This window comes from Castanea sativa, chromosome 11 (assembly GCF_040712315.1).
Source record: "Castanea sativa cultivar Marrone di Chiusa Pesio chromosome 11, ASM4071231v1".
Lineage (NCBI taxonomy): Eukaryota > Viridiplantae > Streptophyta > Magnoliopsida > Fagales > Fagaceae > Castanea > Castanea sativa.
The window spans coordinates 8,964,485-8,985,650 of NC_134023.1; the positions used below are offsets into that span (position 1 = coordinate 8,964,485).

Below are 21,166 nucleotides of genomic sequence, written 5' to 3' on the forward strand. Positions count from 1 at the left end.
AAGTTGATTCGTTTGCGTAAGTTCAAGCTAATAGACTTTGGGGGCTTTGTCAATATATTCTTGTCATGCATGATAAAACAAATACTTTCTTACTCCTATATGAATTTCTTAATGTCCACGGTAAGCAAAAATTGACCTTGCACTTGTATATTGAACTTGGTATTTGCTATTTGATAGCCTCTAGGGGCTTTGTCAATATATTCTTGTCATGCATGATAAAACAATTACTTTCTTACTCCTGTATGAATTTCTTAATGTCCGGCCATAGTAAGCAAAAATTGACCTTGCACTTGTTTATATAACTAGCCATGCTCAATTCTTATATATGCTCACTGTGGTGAGAGAGATCTTTGGGGTATGCATTTTGTGAGAGTGCATTTTTGCCACTAAGATTATGTCCTTATTTTCCTAGTGAGCCTTTCTCCAAGACGCCGCCTGTGCACAAACCTACGACTAGATCACGTAAATATTTATTATTTTTGTGTGACTATTAATTATTTTTCCATTTTTATTTTGCATAACCCAATATAATCTATATCTATATCATATACTATATAATAAAAGTTGGGTCTAAAAGCTGTGGCTACGCCAAGTGGCTTCACCCAATAGAATTTTTTTTTTTTTTTAGATTTTTAAATTTTAAAAATATGTATATAATTTTTTTTCTCCTATGATTTCTAAGTTGATAAAAAAACTTAATTTGATTACAATCAAAATTTTTCATCTAATGCATCCACTATAATTTCTAATTTGATAAAATATTAATTTGATTACAATCTAAATTCTTCATCTAATTCATTTAATCCTTATTTTTTAAGTGTAGTGTATTTTAATCTAAATTCTGTGTCTAATCCTTATTTGTACCTGTAGTGTATTATAAAAAAAATAAAAAATAAAAAGAAGCAATTTTAACAAAACATGCAACTTACGTTAAAAAATTAGTTTTTTAACAAAACATGCTACCTACATTCAACAAAACTTAAAATTTTAAAAAGAGATTAAATTTAGTTGGTTTTCTTCTTTGAAAAGTAAATTTAGTTGGTTGGTGCCATAAAACTACAACCTACAATTGTGACTATTTAAAAATTATCAACAAAATCTAAAATAATAGGATAGAAAGAAGAAAAAAAAAATCCAAAGCATAAAATATTAAAGGCGTAAATACACTTTTAGTCCCTACATTTTGACTCGATTTATATTTTGGTCCCTACATTTTATTTTTACCCCTTTTAGTCCCTAAACCAATTAACACGTGATATTTAAGTCCTTACTGTCATCCAACTAACAGAAAATACTGATGTAGCAAACAAAGTTTACTGTTGGGCTGACATGGCCAATAAAATAATATTTAAAAATGGCACATCAGCATAAAATAATAATTAAAAAAGACACGTCAGCATCCACTAATATTTTGAATTTTTTTTAAAATTAATTTATCAATTTAAACAAAATGAAAAAAAAAATTAGACTCTAGAATACATTAACCCCACAAACCCAGACACAGCACAATGCAAAAGGAAGTCTCATGAACCATACCTCTCCGATCAAACACCCAATCTGAATTCCTCATTTTCGATGGCCAACGTGCCGGTGGCCGCCGAGTGGCAACTTCTCAGTGAACGTTACTACCAGAAACCGGAACTCTACCACCCAATGCAGTGGAGGCACATCGATCTCAGCCGCCACAAAGTCGCCTACGCCCCATTCGGCGGTCCGATCGCTCTCATCCGCGATGATTCCAAGATCGTCCAGCTCTACTTTGAGTCCACACTCCGTAAGCTTTGCCTCTTCAACTCTGTCGGCATTTCCCTCTCCGACATCATTTGGAAGAACCTCAGCAATCGCTTGATCCAAAATTTTTGCCTTTTGTTATGATTTGAAACAAGGCGTAGGTTGCTATTGTTGGAGAAAAATGGTAGATCCGAAATGTAGGGTTTGAAAACGAAGTGGATTCGAGCATAGATGACGCAAACGATTCAAGCCATGTGTCCGATGCTTTTGTCAAAGCCTTTGTTCCACAGCAAGGTTTCTTTGTAGTGTTGCACTTGTTTTCTCTGAACCCCGATTTTTTGCTTTATGTATTCCAAGTTCAAAATCTGTTTGGGATCGATAGTGTTTTTCCACCGCTCTATTTTTCGCTCCGATGCGAAGAGAGAGAGAGCAACGTAGCTTTTCCGATAGGAATCTCGGTCTAGTTCTGTCTCGATGGAAGGGAGCTTGTTGGTGGGTGCTGGGTTCGACTGAGTTCGTTGGTTGGGATTGCAAGGTTTGTTGTTGTTGTTGGTCTGATCGGTGTGGGTTTGTTGTTGTTAGTTTGGGTGTGGTTGGGTCACTACAAGAAAACTGGGCTACTGCGGCGGGCCAAAACCGCCGCTAAAGCACCAAAAACCGCCGCTATAGGTACATTTCACCTATTGCGGCGGGGGCTATTGCGGCGGTTCTACCCGCCAGGCTTGTCGCGTCGCAATATCTCTATTGCGGCGGTACAAAAACCCGCCGCTATAGATACGCTTTTTAGCGGCGGTTTTAGTCTATTGCGGCGGGCATAAAACCGCCGCTATACAACGTTCGAATTTGTTTCAAATGACTTTTAGCGGCGGGTCGTGCCCGCCGCTATTGTGTTCACCTTTAGCGGCGGTCAAAAAGCGCCGCAATAGGTTCCCATTTTATCTATTAAATGAAACCCTATTGCGACGCTTATAGCCCGCCGCTATAGTTCAAACATATAGCGGCGGTCAAAAAGCGCCGCAATAGGTTCCCATTTTATCTATAAAATGGGAACCTATTGCGGCGCTTTTTGACCGCCGCTATAGGTTCTTTTTTTTTTTTTTTTTTCATTCGAACCTGATACAAAGAACCTATAATAGTTTTAGCTCTACTAACACAATATCACAAATGTAATTAATTAACAACACCACAAATGTCTCCAAACTAATATAATATTAACATAGAAATATATTATCAAATACATATAACATTGTCTATAACCATAAAGTACATATCCTAGAATAATATATCCAAATAAACATATAACAGAGTACATATCCTAGACTACTCTTCTATAAAGCAATGAAAAAGCTTTCTTATGATTGCAACTCATCAGTTGGTGATTCTGATGCAAAATATAGCTCCCATGTCTATAAAAACCTGCATCACACCATCAAGCTATGCTAAAAATGATATAAATATGAGCTTGCCCTTAGATTGCCACCATCAAGGAAGCTAAAAACGCAATATATATACACACTACCATAAGTGCAAGCTAAATTTGTGAATTAATTAATTGGTGGCATGCATGTTATGACATAGGTAAATAGTTCCCATGATTTAGAATTCTTAAGCAAATCTAATATCCCCAAAAAGCATATATTAATCTCCAAAAGACATAAGACATAAGTATATTAATAGACAAAAATTTTCCCAAAGCCAAAGCTTATCTACCCAAAAAAAAACAGTGAAACGTAGATGGAAACACAAAATAACAGAAACACAATAAATAGAAAAACACATTCATGAAGGGTAAGGCCACAACCACCATCACTACCAACAACAACCCATTACCTTAAATTCACACACAACCAAATCCACAAACGCATTTCAGACAAAAATCATCAGCTACATATTCACACCATCACTCCCCCAAAACACAAAAATAATCCACCAAATAACAACCTGATTTCTAGAAACTGAAATAGAAACAAACCTAGATGCACAAATGAATAAGTAACACTAACAAATTATATATACTTGCACTGAGGTTTCTAATGCTTGACAACCTCCACATACTATGCCATTAATAAACTTTCTTTTTTCTCTATTTTACAAACACAAAACCAAATACTTTGGTTGCATCCATTATCTCTAACTTTCTTTTAGCATTTACTTCATCTATAGTTCGCATAGATATCTCAACCATGTTGCCACAATCCATTAAAAAAACATCATTAATCATGTAAAATTTTAATGAAGTAAATATATTAACTTGTAGACAGTACATAATAGTCGCATATCTAACTTTAGAAGATCTATACATTGCTACAAATTCCCGCAATTTTAAAGCACAATCTATATTAGTAGGAAATTATATGAATTTAAACTGAATTAACCAATTTTTTTAGAGAGAAAAAGAGAGAGGGAACATGTGATACTAATGAATCTTCCAAGTACTTAATGGGACCATATTAGTTGCTATCATCCAGGTTCTTGACACTTATAACTCGGCAATCAATCAAGACTTTTGGTTGTTACATTTTTAAGAAGTATAAGTGTTTGTTTGTAGATTCCAACCACTGTTGCAAGAGTACTCTTAACTGATAAATTAGGAAAACAACTTTTATTGGCAAATATGGAAAAGGATAAATTTCTAAGGCAATAATTTACATCATCAATTAATTGTTAATGAAATCACGATATGTGCTTCAGTTGCTTCCTTTTAGGCCTGTCATTCTTGTTTCAGGTTTCTCCCAAATCCAAATTTTCTATATCCTTATTTTTCAACTCTTTTCAATTCTAACATTTATGAAATCATCCAACAGGAAAAACTCAAAGATTTGTGTAAAATCAAGTCTTAATAGTCACAAATTTACAATCAATACTGTGGCATCCAAATAAAACCCATGATGATAAAACTTCAATTGTTCATTACATACTAAAAACATATCAAAAAATCAAAACAACATTGTAGCGTTAGAAGTCCTAACTGCTAACTTGAAGTAAAAGAAGAAGACTGTTTCCATCAATTCTGTTTTCTCTAATTGACATTGGTAAAATAGAGAATTTGAGTACTTGAATCAGTAGACAACTTCCACAGTAAAATAATATAATTTATATATAAATCCTGAGCTATTTAATATAATATATAAAGCCATAGTCAGTTCGTTTAGCAAATACCACTTTCTACCATGAGTAATAAAAAGTTTAGCATAGTGCATTCTCATCATTCCTTCTAATAATTAATATATATGCTTTTTCGAAAATGAAGGAAAGCCAATGAAAGAAAAGATTCCCCTCATTTTCTTTCATTCCAAGAACTTACAGGTGGTTCTTAAGGAGGGAAATTCTTCTAATTCTCGGCCTGAAAGATTTGCTTCAGATGTTTCTAGTGCCTGCCTTTGGATTTGCTTGAAACAAAGGTGGGCCTGGCAACACTAACTCTACTTTCACCACTTCTATCTCCTTCTTCTTCATGGAAACTCGGATATCAACCGAAAACAAGTGGCTTTTGTGAGAAATAAACAATTTTAAGAAAACCCCAACACGATCGAAAAAAATTAAGAAAACCACAACACATTCCAAATTAAATAAGAGAATGAAACACTTTGTACGTAAACCTTGACACACCATTACGTAAAACAAAAAAACCAATAATTAAAGATGTATAACATAACCAAAAAGAAAAACTAAAATAAAATTTTGAAAGAAAGCTTATTTGATCCAAAAGATATCTTTAAGATTTTCTATTTTGAACACTTTAGGGTGAATCTTTTTTAGTAATTTCTCTAATCTATAATAGTATAAGACAATGTTTTAAATAATTTTTAATGCATTTAAGGCCGATTGACAACCATAATCAAACACATTCAAGGCAATTCATCAAATAACAAAACACCCAACACTTGCTATTTAATTAGTACATGTTGTTGCTTATAATAATATAAAGATAAATTTTAATCAAGAGCCAAGCTAGTTAGCGCAATTAAATCTTCAAATTGCTTCAAAAAAAAATCATGAACTTATGAACATTATTCTATAAAAAAATTCAAATTAGAAAATTTCAAAATTGTGGTGCTTCCTGGCTTCTCTTCAAACTTGTTTTTGCCAAAAATCTTCAGTTGGGCTTTAGCATTTTCTGTTAAAAATCCACTTCGTTCTTCAAAAATTTCTTATAATGCAATGTGCTCCTATCAAACCAAAGTATTTCAAAGATTTTAAAATTAAAAACAAAATTTAACTTACAGGTAACTATTTCGGCAATCCTGACCGTGTGTGAAGACTCGATTTTTCTCTCTACTTTAAAATCTCAAATCTCTAAGTCATTATTCTAAAAGCCCCAAATTTTTCCCCGTTTGATACCGAAACAGTTTTAACAAAGAATCGCGGTTCTACCTTTCAACAAAAACTCGCCATAGAATGGTTATCACATCAAGAAAAAAAAGTAAAAAGAAAGAAAAGAAAAACCAAAGATCGATTCAAATCTGATTTTTCAAAAAACTTTAAAAATTTGAGGAACACAATAATATAGAGAGCAAGAAACAAATACGTGAATCTTGAATTGGAAAAAGATTGAATTAAAGAACAAACCTGTAGCCTGGATTGAAGGGATCGAATATTCTTGAAGAAAAAGATTAGGGTTCGTGAGAAGAGAGAGAGAGAGTTTGGGGATATTGGAAGAGATTGCCAATTTTCATGCCAATCGGGTGTAATTTACCATTTGATCTTTAAACTTATCTTTTATGCATTATTTTAAACTACAAAAACATGAATTTAAACAATTGATTGATGACATGGCTATTAATCTTTGATCACCTTGAAATTTTTTAAGCATGAAAAGTATATGAAGATAATGTAATCTAACTTTATATTTGTCAAAATTCACATCGAATTAATAAATATAGGGTTGGGTTCAAGTTACACTTGACGTAACTCTAAAAAATGTTACACCAACCAATAACTTATTATTGAATTCATATTTTGAAAATCCAACCATTGGATCACATTTTCTATATGTTCTTAACAAGCATGCCTATTTTAATGCCAATTGGATGTAATTTACCATTTGATCTTCAAACTCATCTTTTATGCGTTACTTTAAACTACAAAAACTTGAATTTAAACAATTGATTAATGACATGGCTATTAATCTTTGATCACCTTGAAATTTTTTAAGCATGAAAAATATATGAAGATAATGTAATCTAACGGTAGATTTGTCAAAATTCACATCGAATTAATAAATATAGGGTTGGGTTCAAGTTACACTTGACATAACTCTAAAAAATGTTACACCAACCAATAACTTATTGTTGAATTCATATTTTGAAAATCCAACCGTTGGATCACATTTTCTATATGTTCTTAACATGCATGCCAATTTTAACGCCAATTGGATGTAATTTACCATTTGATCTTCAAACTCATCTTTTATGCGTTACTTTAAACTACAAAAACTTGAATTTAAACAATTGATTGATGACATGGCTATTAATATTTGATCACCTTGAAATTTTTTAGGCATGAAAAATATATGAAGATAATGTAATCTAACGGTAGATTTGTCAAAATTCATATTGAATTAAGAAATATAGGGTTGGGTTCAAGTTACACTTGATGTAACTCTAAAAAATGTTACACCAACCAATAACTTATAGTTGAATTCATATTTTGAAACTCCAACCGTTGGATCACATTTTCTATATGTTCTTAACATACATGCCAATTTTCATGCCTAGCGGATGTAATTTACCATTTGATCTTCAAACTCATCTTTTATGCGTTAGTTTAAATTACAAAAACTTGAATTTAAACAATTGATTGATGACATGGCTATTAATCTTTGATCACCTTGAAATTTTTTAGGCATGAAAAATATATGAAGATGATGTAATCTAACGGTATATTTGTCAAAATTCACATCGAATTAAGAAATATAGGGTTGGGTTCAAGTTACACTTGATGTAACTCTAAAAAATGTTACACCAAGAAATAACTTATAGTTGAATTCATATTTTGAAAATCCAACCGTTAGATCACATTTTCTATATGTTCTTAACATACATGCCAATTTTCATGCCTAACGGATGTAATTTACCATTTGATTTTTAAAATCAACTTTTATACGTTATTTTAAATTACAAAAACTTGAATTTAAACAATTGATTGATGACATGGCTATTAATCTTTGATCACCTTGAAATTTTTTAAGCCTGAAAAATATATGAAGATAATGTAATCTAACGGTAGATTTGTCAAAATTCACATTGAATTAAGAAATATAGGGTTGGGTTCAAGTTACACTTGACGTAACTCTATAAAATGTTATACCAACCAATAACTTATTGTTGAATTCATATTTTAAAAATCTATCCGTTGGATCACATTTTCTATATGTTCTTAATATGCATGCCAATTTTCATGCCAATCGGATGTAATTTACCATTTGATATTGAAACTCATCTTTTATGCGTTATTGTAAACTACAAAAACTTAATTTTATACAAAAACCTTACCTATAGCGGCGGTCACAAAAAACGCCGCGATAGATCTCATCTACAGCGGCGGGCCAAAATCGCGCCGCAATAGGTGACATATAGCGGCAGTTTTTGCACCTGCCGCAATAGGCCTGCTGCAATTTCAGGGTCTATTGCGGCGGGTCATTGACCCGCCGCTATATCTAAGCTGAAGGCCGCTAAAAGAGGTCTATTGCGGCGGGTCACTGGCCTGCCGCAATATACTAGGTCTATTGCGGCGGGCCAATAGATCTCATGTACTGCGGCGGGCCGAAAAAGCGCCACAATAGGCGACCTATACCGGCAGTTTTCGCACCCGCCGCAATAGGCCCGCCGCAATAGGCCAGTTTTTTTGTAGTGGGTCTGATCTATTTTGTTGTTGTTGGTGTTTATGTTCTTGATTTTGCGTTTGATGTTCATGTTCTTGATTCTAGGTTTGTTGTTCTTTGATGTTCATGTTCTTGATTCTAGGTTTGTTGTTGTTGATGTTCATGTTCAATTTTTTGTTTTTAATTTTTTTTACTTAATTAAAATTAATTTAAATGTTGATGTGGCAATTTTTTAATGTCAAAATAAAATTTTTTTTTATTATTATTTTACTATTCCATTAGCTACGTTAGCATTTTCTGTTAGTTGGGTGACTGTAAGGACTTAAATGTCATGCATTAATTGGTTTAGGGACTAAAAGTGGTAAAAATAAAATGTGAGGACCAAAATATAAATCGGGTCGAAATGTAGGGACTAAAAGTGCATTTACACCAATATTTAAAATGTGTAGTTGTGTATCTAGAAGTATAGCTAATCCCATGATTTTTTTTTTTGAAGGATATACACACGGGGAGGAATCATATCATATACTATATAATAAAAGTTGGATTTATTAGAAGCGTAGTTGCGCCAAGTGGTTGCACTAAATTGCAGGAATGTTTTAAAAAATTTTAAAAATAAATACTATAATTTTTTTTTTACTTATCTTCTTCTCTTATAATTTCTAAACTGATAAAAATCTTAATTTAATTACAATCCAACTCTTCATTTAATCCTTTTATTATTATAATTTATAAGTTAATAAAAAAATTAATTTGATTACAATTCAAAATTTTGATCTAATAGTTTTTTCCATTTAAAAAACAAAAAACAACAATCTTCATCTATTCCTTTTTTAAAATTTAAATTATATTACTTCCTGTTAAAAAAAAAAAACATAATACCAACAAAAAAAAAACGTTGCATACTCAACAGCAAAATCTTCCACTTCACTGGTGACTTTTGTTTTTAAGATAATTATTGTTCATACTAATGTACTAAAAAAAATTTTGGATAAAGTTAAAAAAGAAATAAGGTAATAAGTATTTGAGTTTAAAGTAAACACCTTCTCTTTCTTCTAAAAAAAAAAAAAAAAGTATCTATTCTATATATAATAAATGTTTGTTCTTCTAAATATAATTCTATTCTATATATAATTCTTCAAGCATAGAGGAGTACTCTCAACAGATAACTAATACACACCCCTGATGCTTAAATGAATACTTACAATTACAAACAAATACGCAAGCACAACACTCTGTTGTATCTTGAATAACAAACAATAATAGGTATAAATGACAAGGGTTTAGGTAATCATCAAACCTAAACCTTTTTACTTCTAGAATTTGAATAAAGATTTTTATTTCCAACCCTTCCTGATTTAAAAGTAATACGTACAGAAATGTCAGCAACTGGGAAAAGTAAACATTTCTAGCTAGCATTCTCAAGCCACTGGCAATAATAATATCATTCATAAAAGCAACAATTTCATTTTCAAAATTACAACATTGCCTTTATTGCTACTTCCAGGCAAACTCTGTTGAACCAACTGGCAACAGTGCCACAAATTCGTTGCAAGAAAATAAAGGAACTTACAACACCACTCTACATTTTTTTGTACTTCACCTATGAGTCTTTACTCTTTACAATGCCTAAAAGTCTATAACTCTTCTTTCAAGTTTTTACAACTTCACCTATAACTCGATTCTTTCAAATTTTTTACCATTTGAAAGTGAAAAGCTTCATCTTTTACCTACTTCCGGTGCTCTTGTCATGGCAATGTGTTTCTTCAAGGCATCCAACACAGCTTTGCAAGCTATTTTTTTGGCTATCCTTTTATCGGAAACTGTAGCTGTATGCCTGAACAATTTCCCATCAGCTTCAACCATTATTGTAATGGAAGCCCCGTCCTTGTTGGTGGATTTAATGGGTTTTTCCATGTTAAAATGCTCTTGTTGGCATAGTTCATTCAACTCTTTTGCAGGATCGAACACCACTGTTTCAGGTGTAATTAAGGGCTCCAAAAGAGGCTTCATACTCTGGAAGACTATCTCCTTATTGTATCCTGAATCAACAAGAATGGCTCCAGCCAAAGACTCTATTACATCAGCCAGTACCTGTCACCAATTAGAAAATATTTGATGATTTCTCAAATAAAATTACATAAACTTGAAAATCCAAGACCTTTGTCTAGACCATAAATAAAAAAGGATAGGATTTAAATAAAAAAAAAATTAGATCAAGCGAAAAGGTGGAAATAAGCAAAGAAGAAGAAATCAAACTCAGCATAAAGTTTAAATAGAAACAAAAGTAAGAATTTGAATTTTAAGTCAACCTTGGGAAAAGTTGTCTGTGACTCCCATCCAAAAGTTGATTCCGAAGATAATTTCTCAAAACTGTCCACAGTTACTACTATATGCCTATGGAGATCTTGGGACGCATGAAGAATGTGTTTATGCAGTCCAAACTTCACTGCAGTTCGTGCATAACAATCATTGTTCACAGAAGCAGATCTCATGTCAGTTAAAAGTCCAGGTGACAACTCAGGATATTTATTGTAGAAATGCAGGGTCATGAGATAATCCAACACCGCATCCCCAAGAAATTCAAGTCGCTGCACAAGCAACAAGCCGTTAATAAAGTTCCAAAGAATGAATATCAATGAACATGTAATAAACATAAGCAGTTTAATCAGACCAAAATACAAAAGCCAAATCACTATTAGCTTATGCTCATGAAACAGAAAAAAGAGAGATCATGAAAGAACGTGTTAAAAAAATAAAATAAAAAGGACCAACCATTATGCTGTTCACATATAGTGTAAACAATAGAATAAAGCATATATGTAAGTTGACTGATGCACCATAATTCACATCTAACTTGTCATCAAATTACCTGATAACATCTTGGAATCTCAGGAAGCATGTAAGAACCATGGGTCAATGCCTCCACTAACAAGGAAGGGTCATGAAATGAGTAGTTCAACAGGGACTCCAAACATCTGACATTTATAAGCTCCTCAGCATGAACTTGGAAGTGCCTCTCATATGGTGTAATGTGAAAATCTACCTTTATACCCATCCAATACATAAATAATAAGGCTGCTGTTTCACCACCTGTGCTAAGAAATGCACCAATTAGGGCCTCAACGACATCAGCAACTCTTTTACTTTTCACCTTCCTATTTCCCTTAATATAGATTTTTCTGTTATTGGAAAGCAACTCCTCATTTAATGCATTGCTCCCAGATTTCTCCCCAGGAATGATCCACATTTTAGGATCAAAGGGCTCAGTGCGAATAAATCCCTACAATGTGAAGAATAGAAAGTGAGTCGCATATACAATTTTTAAACAAAATTAAAATTAAAACAGCTAAGTAATACTGTAATTTTGAATGCCACAAAGGGAATTCCAATAAGACCTTAAAAGTAACAACACACCTAAAGTAGTTTCTAAAAACAAATCAACTAAAGGAGGAGCTTTGGCAGAATATTTTATGTTTACATCATACCAATAAGGACAGAGTTTACCTCCAAATTGGTTTGGAGGAAAATTCCTCCAACTCACTACGTAGCGATTGAAACAACCACCATGTGTACTTTTCACCTCTTGACTTTAATTAGCCATGTGACTAGTTTTAATTTATTTAATGAGCCATGTGATTTAAAACAAATGGATTCTTCAGGTACCTCGAAAAATAATAATTACACGAGGAATAGAGGGACTTCCTGAGCAAAATATAAATCAGAAATGTAATTGAAATTTCCAAAATTGATGTTTACAACAAAACTAAGAAAAGAGGAGCTAACAAGAAAAACATACAAGACTGTACGGAAAAAAAAAATAAATAAAAAGAGTAGCAATTTTACGCTATCATATCTTAGAACTTCATTTTGAATGCAACACATCAGCGTAACAGAACAGATTTTATTTAAACTCAACACAAACCAATTTGTAAAAACCACAAAGGGAAAAGGAAAAGGAAACATAAAAAATAAACCTTTTAGTGAAGGGGTAGGGGATGTAAACAAATAAATATAATACCATAATTTAAACATGAAGCCAGCATCCTTCTGGTATTTAATTTAATGCAGAAAGAATAAATATGAAATAGCAACAATAAATCTAATACATAATTTTCTTTTTTTGTGAACAGGAAAAATCAAATTCATTTCAAAAGAATGACAACACCAAGAATTCAAATAATTAGTAGAAAACAAAAATTACCGGAATTTTGCGGCCACATCCAAACTTGCAAAGGGCTGCATTAGAAATTATTTTTTCTTTCTTCACACTAAGGAGACCCTCGTCTTGATTTTGATAGGTCTTAAAAAGCTGTTGACTAGCTGCATATTTGAGAAAAGAATCTCCTAGAGTTTCTAAAGATTCCAAGTGGAATTTCTCTTGGCATTTCTTTGTAGTAATTGCTTCCAAGACCTACCATGAAAAAATGATTAGTACAAGTTAAAATAAAGATTTTAATATACAATTGACAACAGAGTTAGGGACTATAATATTGTAAAGAAAGTAAGGCCCACAGTGTAATATTATGACAGTCATGTTATGCACACTATATAAATTTACCAATACAGAAAATTTAAGTACATAGGATATCTACTATAACACATAAGATGCTTTATCTCTGACAAACTGTGGAGCATCAATAGAAAACACAAGAAGTTTGCCTAAAATTTGATGTAAATCCAGCCACAGAAAACTTCACAACAAGTGGATAAGACATCAGTTCCAAACTTGATTTTGAACCAAACCTAATACTTTCACAAATTGAAAAGAGAGCCTATATGCTTTACCTGCCAAATGTATGGGGCAAAAATAAATTGACAGTCATCCTCAGTTATCTCTAATGTTCTAACAGTAGCATCCTTTATTTTCAAACAATTATTCTTTTGTGCATACTTGCTATGATAACAGACACATAATATCCTACAAGCAAAACATTATCATCAAGTATTAACTAACATTACATGTTTTATCTTCAAGGGAACCATTTGAAAAAAATGGATGTCAGTAATTATGATCTCCACTCCCCCTACCCTTGGAGCCAAAACATTCTTATAAAAAAGGGATGAACTGCCCTTCAGGACCTAACCTGTCAACCACTAGATGAACAATTATAAGAAGGATAATGTACCTTCATGGTTGGAATAAGATCATTTTGCACGCAATGATGATCCAGGAGCATCTTTTTTAAGTTGAAAGCTATAAGCAGAGACTCGAGCCGATGCATAATTGACGGAACAAATGAGAAGGAATAAAATGTGGTGATTGATATTGGCGACATGATTATAGAACAAAGTTCTGGAGGCAATTCCACAAATTTATTACTTGATTCTGTGAAAAGATAAAACATGTAATGTTAGTTAATACAAATAATAACTAAGTTTGAAAGACACTAAAATCCTGGTAAAGAAACATCACAGATCCAATCATGTCAAAAAGCCTCTAGGAAGCATGGATACCTCTGGGATACTCTGCATGTGTATCCCGGCTTTTTTTTCTTCTAAGTACTGATATGTCTGGGATACACCCATGACACGGTTATAACCAAAACTTGCGAAAATATTTATTTATATTTTTATATATTGGTTTAAATATTATATGCTTATCTAGTTATCTTTTATTTACTCTTTGGATCTAAATTTGTATTCTAAACACCATCTAAGGGTCATGGATTGACTTTATTATCCATTATTGGTCTTGATATATGCTTAACAATATATGAAGAATAAATATGTATATATAAATATAAATATATATATATATATATAAGTAAATGAAAATATATTTAATAATTAATCAATAGACATACCCCTGCCATATCATATCCTAGTTTTTCAAAAATTTCCATATCACCATATTCCATATAGTACCGTACCCGCACCCGTACCCATACTGGTGCTTCTTAGAAAAGCCTATTCAATGAATTAGTTCTATGTAATCCTATGCATTCTCACATGCCCCATCCTCATCAATATATGATAATTCCACTTAAATCTAGGAAGAAAAACAAGGGTTACTCCTTCCAAAGCACAAAAGGCCAGCTGAGATAATCCATTTTGTTCTAATCAAATGAAAAGATATAAGTGTAAACACAACAAACACAAAACCTATGGGATTGTGTGAAGGAATTTTTAAAAATAATAAAAATCAAAGAAATAAATATATCACTATATCAGAAGTATACCCTTTCTAAGAGAAATAATATGACCAAAAAAAAAAAGTAGGATCAACAAGACGCCATGCTTGAAAATTACATTAAAAAGAATAGGAATTTGTATTATAGAGAATAAAAGATACTATTATGGAGTCATTATTCCTATTCATATGATTGGTTGTAAAATTGGGAAAAAAAAAAACCCCTAGAAATGTACTTCATAAATTGTATTTCTGAAATATCGTACCTATGCAATTATATTTTCACTGAGAGTAAACTATCCTATAAATTGAATTTAAAATTAACATTAATGTCTAATAAAATCTGCCGAACCGTGAGCTATGTCATTCTATCTCAAAACGAATTGGTGACAAGGAAGACACACTCAAATCTTTTATGGCTTACAACATCACACCACGCGAGTCTATTTTTAGAATGGTTATAGGGAGTCAAATTATGGTCCCCCCAACAATCCCTCCCTCACAATAACACTCGTCACTCGAACCCATGATCTTAGCTTTGATACCATTTGTCAGACCGTGAATTATGTCATTCCACCTCAAAACCAATTGGTGATGAGGAAGACACTCAAATTTTTTATGGCTTTCGACATCACACCACGCGGGTTTGTTTTTAAAATGGTTGTAGGGAGTCAAATTGTAGTCCCCCCAACAAAATCAATACTCATATCGAAAAATAAAAATTGAAAAAGACAGTACTTCACATCCTAGTTGCATAACCACAGTTGCTAGGTTTTGAATTATAATGGAAAAGGTTGATGTATTTAGGTATCAAAGAGAGGGATACATCTATTAATTAATTATTAAATGTATTTTCATTTACTTTTATATATATATACATATTTACTTTTCATATATTGCATAACTATAGTTGCTAGATTTTGAATTATAATGGAAAATGTTGATTTTTTGAGGAATTTATACTGAGAGAGAGAGAGAGAGACTATTTTTGGGAAATAGCTAATTCCTAAGCAATAACTATTTCTTGGTTTAGGGAAATAGTTATTCCTAAGGAAAAACTATGTGTCATAATGAAATGGCAACCATACGACCAAATAGTTATTCCACATGAACATACATTCCATTGCAGGATTTTTCCTACACACTAAACATGCCCTACATTCTACTTGCTTAAATTGAAACTTAGCCAAAATAATAATAATAATAATAATAATAATAATATGATAAATACGTAGTGAATGAGTGTGACTAACTAGTTTAGAGTACACTTTTGAGAGAGTAGAGACACAGAGAACTGGAACATGACCGAATGATTGTAAACATGCTTTGCTTGGGTCCCCCAAACAAAAAGGATGGTAATGTAACATATAGGAAGTAAAGAAATTCAAACCTTTCTCTTTCTGTTTTCTGCATCTCTGAAGGTGATTTTGTGCCTGAATAATGTGTCGCCCAGAAAGCAATGATTCGTGATCAAAACACAACTTGATGCCGTGTCTGTATTTGGAAAATTTCAAATTAGTAACAATTTATATTGTAAAATTAAAGCATATTCCATCTGGATATATGTAATATATATATATATATATATATATATATATTCATTCAATGAAATACCTCTTCTCAATTTTGGGTCCATTTGGATACAGTTTATTTTGCTGAAAATTAAAAACTGAAAACAATAAAAAAAAATTTTTAAAAATTACTGTTCATAATTTTTTTTTACTGTTTATAAGCTTAAATGTATTGTTCATGGATAATGAACAGTGCAAGAGGAGCTGGATTAAAAAAAAAACAACAAAAAACAAAAATGCATACTCAAGAGATTTCATTCGTATCCAAACCAACACTTTGTTTGCCCTGTTTAAAAAATTCAACTTTCTAATGAAATGTCTACTCTATCAAAAAAATAAAAAATGTAGAACTTTTAGAATTGCCCATATAAACTATCAAGAATTCAAAGATGGATAACTGTTAACAGGAAAGTGAGTAAATTGATGCCCATTGACAACCAAAAAAGAAATTCTAGACGAACAAAATGGGACTGAAAAGTAATAATATACCGCTCTTCATAGTGCTTTTTGTAAGTAACGATTCTGCCATCCCTAAGCCTTAGAGGTGCATTTCCATTCAATCCCAGAATTCCAGTTATGCAATACACATAACCATTGTGAGGTGTATAAACCAAAGAATTACGAAGCATGCAAGTGCATACAGGACCATCTTTGGTTTGTATTCTACGAGCATAACCCTTGGAACCACATTGCACATGACATTCACAAGCTTTTCCACATGAAAACTCTGTAGAAACAACACATTCCCAATCAATGATTAAAGATCTGTGATGTTTGCCAGTGGCTGGGAGCAAAAGATAGTCAATCTCATGATTATCATCAAGACAATATCCATCCAAAACCTCCTTTAGCTTGTTCAAATTACGATCTATAAGAACTCTTAAAACAGTTATCTGAAACCTTCTACACAAAAGGACCTGCAAACAAAATTTTACAAAAAGAGACAAATTTCTCATAAATTTATTCAATACGCCAGTTAAATAAAGCAAAGGAGAGAGAGAGAGAGAGAGAGAGAGAGAGAGAGAGAGAAATCACCTGATCTGGTGTAAGATGAATAACATCTATATATTTAAAATTCACCTTCAAACTACCATTTTCAACATCCAAGTCAAAATTAAAGCTTCCAATATCAGGTTCTAATTCACTTCTCACGACAAGAACGATATCATGAACTGGAAAATCATAACTAAAGTTCTCCTTCAACTCAATTAAGTAGCAATAATACATTATATTAGAATTCTTTGTACAACGATCAACCAGTTCAGGTGGGAAGTAACAGGGTTGCTCATCATTATAAGGTTCTTTCCCTGCACATCAACAGTTACAGACAATAGCATAAGTACCAATAATAAAAGTTCAAAAATGAAAGGCTTTGTTTGGGGTGGAGGGGGGGTGGTGGGGGAAGGCATGGAGCACAGACTTCTCCCAATGTTATATAAGAAATTGCAAGTATAATATTATAGACAGTCAACGCATAGAGAAATAAATGCTACAACATGATAATATTACCACTCTCTTGTGCATCGGCTTCTTCCACAACGATATCTGGAACAAGATTGTCCTGGGGTCTGTCTACTTCCATAATTGCAGAGGTTCAATGGCTTTTCTGCTTCACTCTGTACACCATTATTAATCAAAACAAAACCAGTGAATCTGAATGAACTCATCAAATATATATATATATATATATATATATCAAACCCAATTCTATGTATTCTCAGAGAGACTAAAAATAGAAAAAAGATTCAGTGTCAACGAAATTTAACAATACAAACCAAAGTTGAGAACTTGAAAAGTTAGTGAGTGATGAGTGTGATCGAAGGGAAAGAGAGAGGGAAAGAGAGAAAGGGAGTTACAGAGAGGTTTGAGAGAGTGAAGCAGATACAAAAGGCAATATATACCTGATGGGTGATAAAGATGATGATGGAATAGTGACGACTGAAAGGCTGGAACTTTTGAACTCCTTGCTAAGGAAGAAACTTAAAACTTCCAGCCTAAGTCTTGAAAAAAAAAAAAAAAATCCACAGGAATATATGATGGGATGGGTACTGAAAGACACGACCCAACAGTTTCTCTTTTTAGTTTTTCAGACCCCCACACAGTCTCTCTCTCCGCTGCTGTGATGGAAATAGAGTTACTAGGAAAGTCATGTCAAAGGAAAGGTGGCGTGTGTCAAAATTTGTGAGACTCATTTAACAATACAAACCAAAGTTGAGAACTTGAAAAGTTAGTGAGTGATGTGTGTGATCGAAGGGAAAGAGAGAGAGGGAGTTACAGAGAGGTTTGAGAGAGTGAAGCAGATACAAAAGGCAATATATACCTGATGGGTGATAAAGATGATGATGGAATAGTGACGACTGAAAGGCTGGAACTTTTGAACTCCTTGCTAAGGAAGAAACTTAAAACTTCCAGCCTAAGTCTTGAAAAAAAAAAAAAAATCCACAGGAATATATGATGGGATGGGTACTGAAAGACACGACCCAACAGTTTCTCTTTTTAGTTTTTCAGACCCCCATACAGTCTCTCTCTCCGCTGCTGTGATGGAAATAGAGTTACTAGGAAAGTCATGACAAAGGAAAGGTGGCGTGTGTCAAAATTTGTGAGACTCATTGGTGTTTGGCACATGTGTTTGATATATATATTTTTAAGAGAACTTTAATACACTTTTCAAATTACATGTATTTTTAAAAATATTAAAAACTATTGTTTAAACATATTTACTAAATGAGAAAAGTGTTACGTTTACAATATTTTTACAATATTTTTATAATAAATTATAGGTGGTTGGTTGTTATTGGATCAAATTTGAATCTAACACTAAAATTACTTTTTTGCCCCAACAATAACAACCCTAACAACCTGCTATTTAAGATTTATTGTGAAAATATTGTAGACATATTATTTCACTTACCAAATAGGCCTTAAAATTAAGGTCATATTTGATAACTTTGTCATAGTAACATTGTTTAAATTTTTTAGAAATATGTGTGAGTAAAAAAGTATTGTAAAAATAGGTCTTGTGTTATTTAAATAACAAAAACTGTTATTTAAGTACCCCTTCCAAACACCCCAAGAATATATTTGAGGAAAAAAATATTGTAAAAATAGGTATTGTGTTGTTTAAATAACAAAAACTGTTATTTAAATACTCCTACTAAACACCTTCTAAAATTCAACTCTGAGCATGTTTACTTATAGGATGGAAGAATATCATTTGCTTTTGGATTACTACTGCTTCTATTATTTTGGTTTCTTCATCAAATATTTAAATCTTTTTTTTCGTTCTAACTTTTGTTCAAAAATATATATATCCAAATATTTCTTACTTTTCATTAAATTTTTTTATTTAATTTCTTATTAATATTTACTATTTTTAATGCAAATTAATATTTACAATTTTACAATGCTCTCAATATGATCTTCTAGTAAAAATTGGTTTAAGTATAAGCTACCATAAGTATGTCATTTTTCTAACGTACTAATTTTCTTATAATTTAGTGATAACACAAAATAATTTAACAAACATAATATATCAAATTTTAATATTAAAAAAATGAAAAATACACTAAGGGTATATTAGAAATTTAAATGAAAAATTCAAATACTAAAACAACGGTTACTTATGCTGGATTATATTTTAAATATAATCAATTTTAGTAGCATATTTATGTTCTTTGATATGATTTTGTGACACATTGTCAAGTATCAACTTAGTAAAGTTATTAATTAAGTAATTTAATGTATTGAGAATATATTATTCAATTTTTCGTTGTACTTTCTAGCATTGTTGTGATGCCTCAAAATTATTTGGATTTAATTGTATGAGTATGAGTTGTGCAAGCACTTGATGAGTCCCACATAAATGTTACTAGGTGAATCTCACGAATATAAGTAATTATGAGGAACATAAATGGTAACTAGTTTAGCCCTTTGAGGACAGCATATGAGATAAGTTTTTCCTCAGATTGTAACGATATTCATATGATTTATTTTCTTATGATATTATGGATTAGAATATTGTTTTATCACTTTTATGTATAATTATAACATATATATTTGATATTGAGATATAATCATTTAAATTATAGACTTTTTGTGTACATAGACTTTTCATTAATCGTAATGTCAAATTCTGAATTTTTAGAATTCTTATCTTTATGTACATAACCTTTTGCGACATTTTAAACTTCGTCCGTTTAATATGATTAATTTTTTCAACTTATTTTACTATTCAGCTTATTTTTGCTACTATTTATGGGTCTCACTATACTATTTTAGCTAACTTTTACCTTTGTCTACAGTACTTTCAACATAAAATTTTTAATTTTAGCAAAATAAGCGGATCCCAAACAAACTATTTCTTGTGTTCACTGTTATGTACATGAAGTAGCCTTGTTTTATAAATAGATATTTACTTATAAAAAGACTCCAATAACATATATATATATATATATATTAGTATTCAAATTTTACATAACCTTTTGTAATTTTTTAAACTTAATGTATTTCACTTTTATTGACAAGAAGTAGTTTTATTTGATCCAATACAAATTTACTTAAAAAAAAAATATAATAACATATATTTTTATTATAGTGTTCAAGGTTTCAAACTCTAATATTTTTTAAGGTAAAATTACACTTTACTCACTTGTGGTTTATCTGAACAACACTTTGCCTACTTGTGGTTAAAAATTGACACTTTACCCACCTGAGGTTAACTCTGTTTATCTTCCATTACTTACCTCTATTAAAAACATTGGTAAATTTGTATTTTTGTTATTTTTTTATGTCTCTCTTCTCTCAAAACATAAAAAACGAAAAAATAAGGGAAAAGAAGATCTAAAAACTAGGCTTTGTAAAAATTAAAATCTAACATTTACATCTTATTTTCATGTATCAACTGATGTA

At 31.7% G+C, this 21,166-nt stretch overlaps 1 protein-coding gene across 2 annotated transcripts; it reads right to left on the minus strand.

Annotated features, from left to right (window-relative positions):
• Positions 1–9,977: 9,977 nt before the first annotated feature.
• LOC142615195 (endoribonuclease Dicer homolog 2-like) lies at positions 9,978–18,740 on the minus strand. 2 transcript variants are annotated; one of them, XM_075787901.1, is made up of 10 exons: positions 18,160–18,740; positions 17,768–17,874; positions 17,294–17,565; positions 16,748–17,175; positions 16,078–16,181; positions 13,684–13,883; positions 12,759–12,968; positions 11,427–11,837; positions 10,867–11,145; positions 9,978–10,648 (listed from the first exon to the last, which is right to left on the minus strand). In XM_075787901.1, exons 2-10 carry the CDS (start codon positions 17,838–17,840, stop codon positions 10,274–10,276), a joined length of 2,352 nt encoding a protein of 783 aa, XP_075644016.1. In that variant the 5' UTR covers positions 17,841–17,874; positions 18,160–18,740; the 3' UTR covers positions 9,978–10,273. The 2 variants fall into 2 exon arrangements, with proteins under 2 accessions (XP_075644016.1, XP_075644017.1); XM_075787902.1 differs by lacking the exon at positions 18,160–18,740 and adding an exon at positions 18,034–18,105.
• Between the last annotated feature and the right edge of the window lie 2,426 nt (positions 18,741–21,166).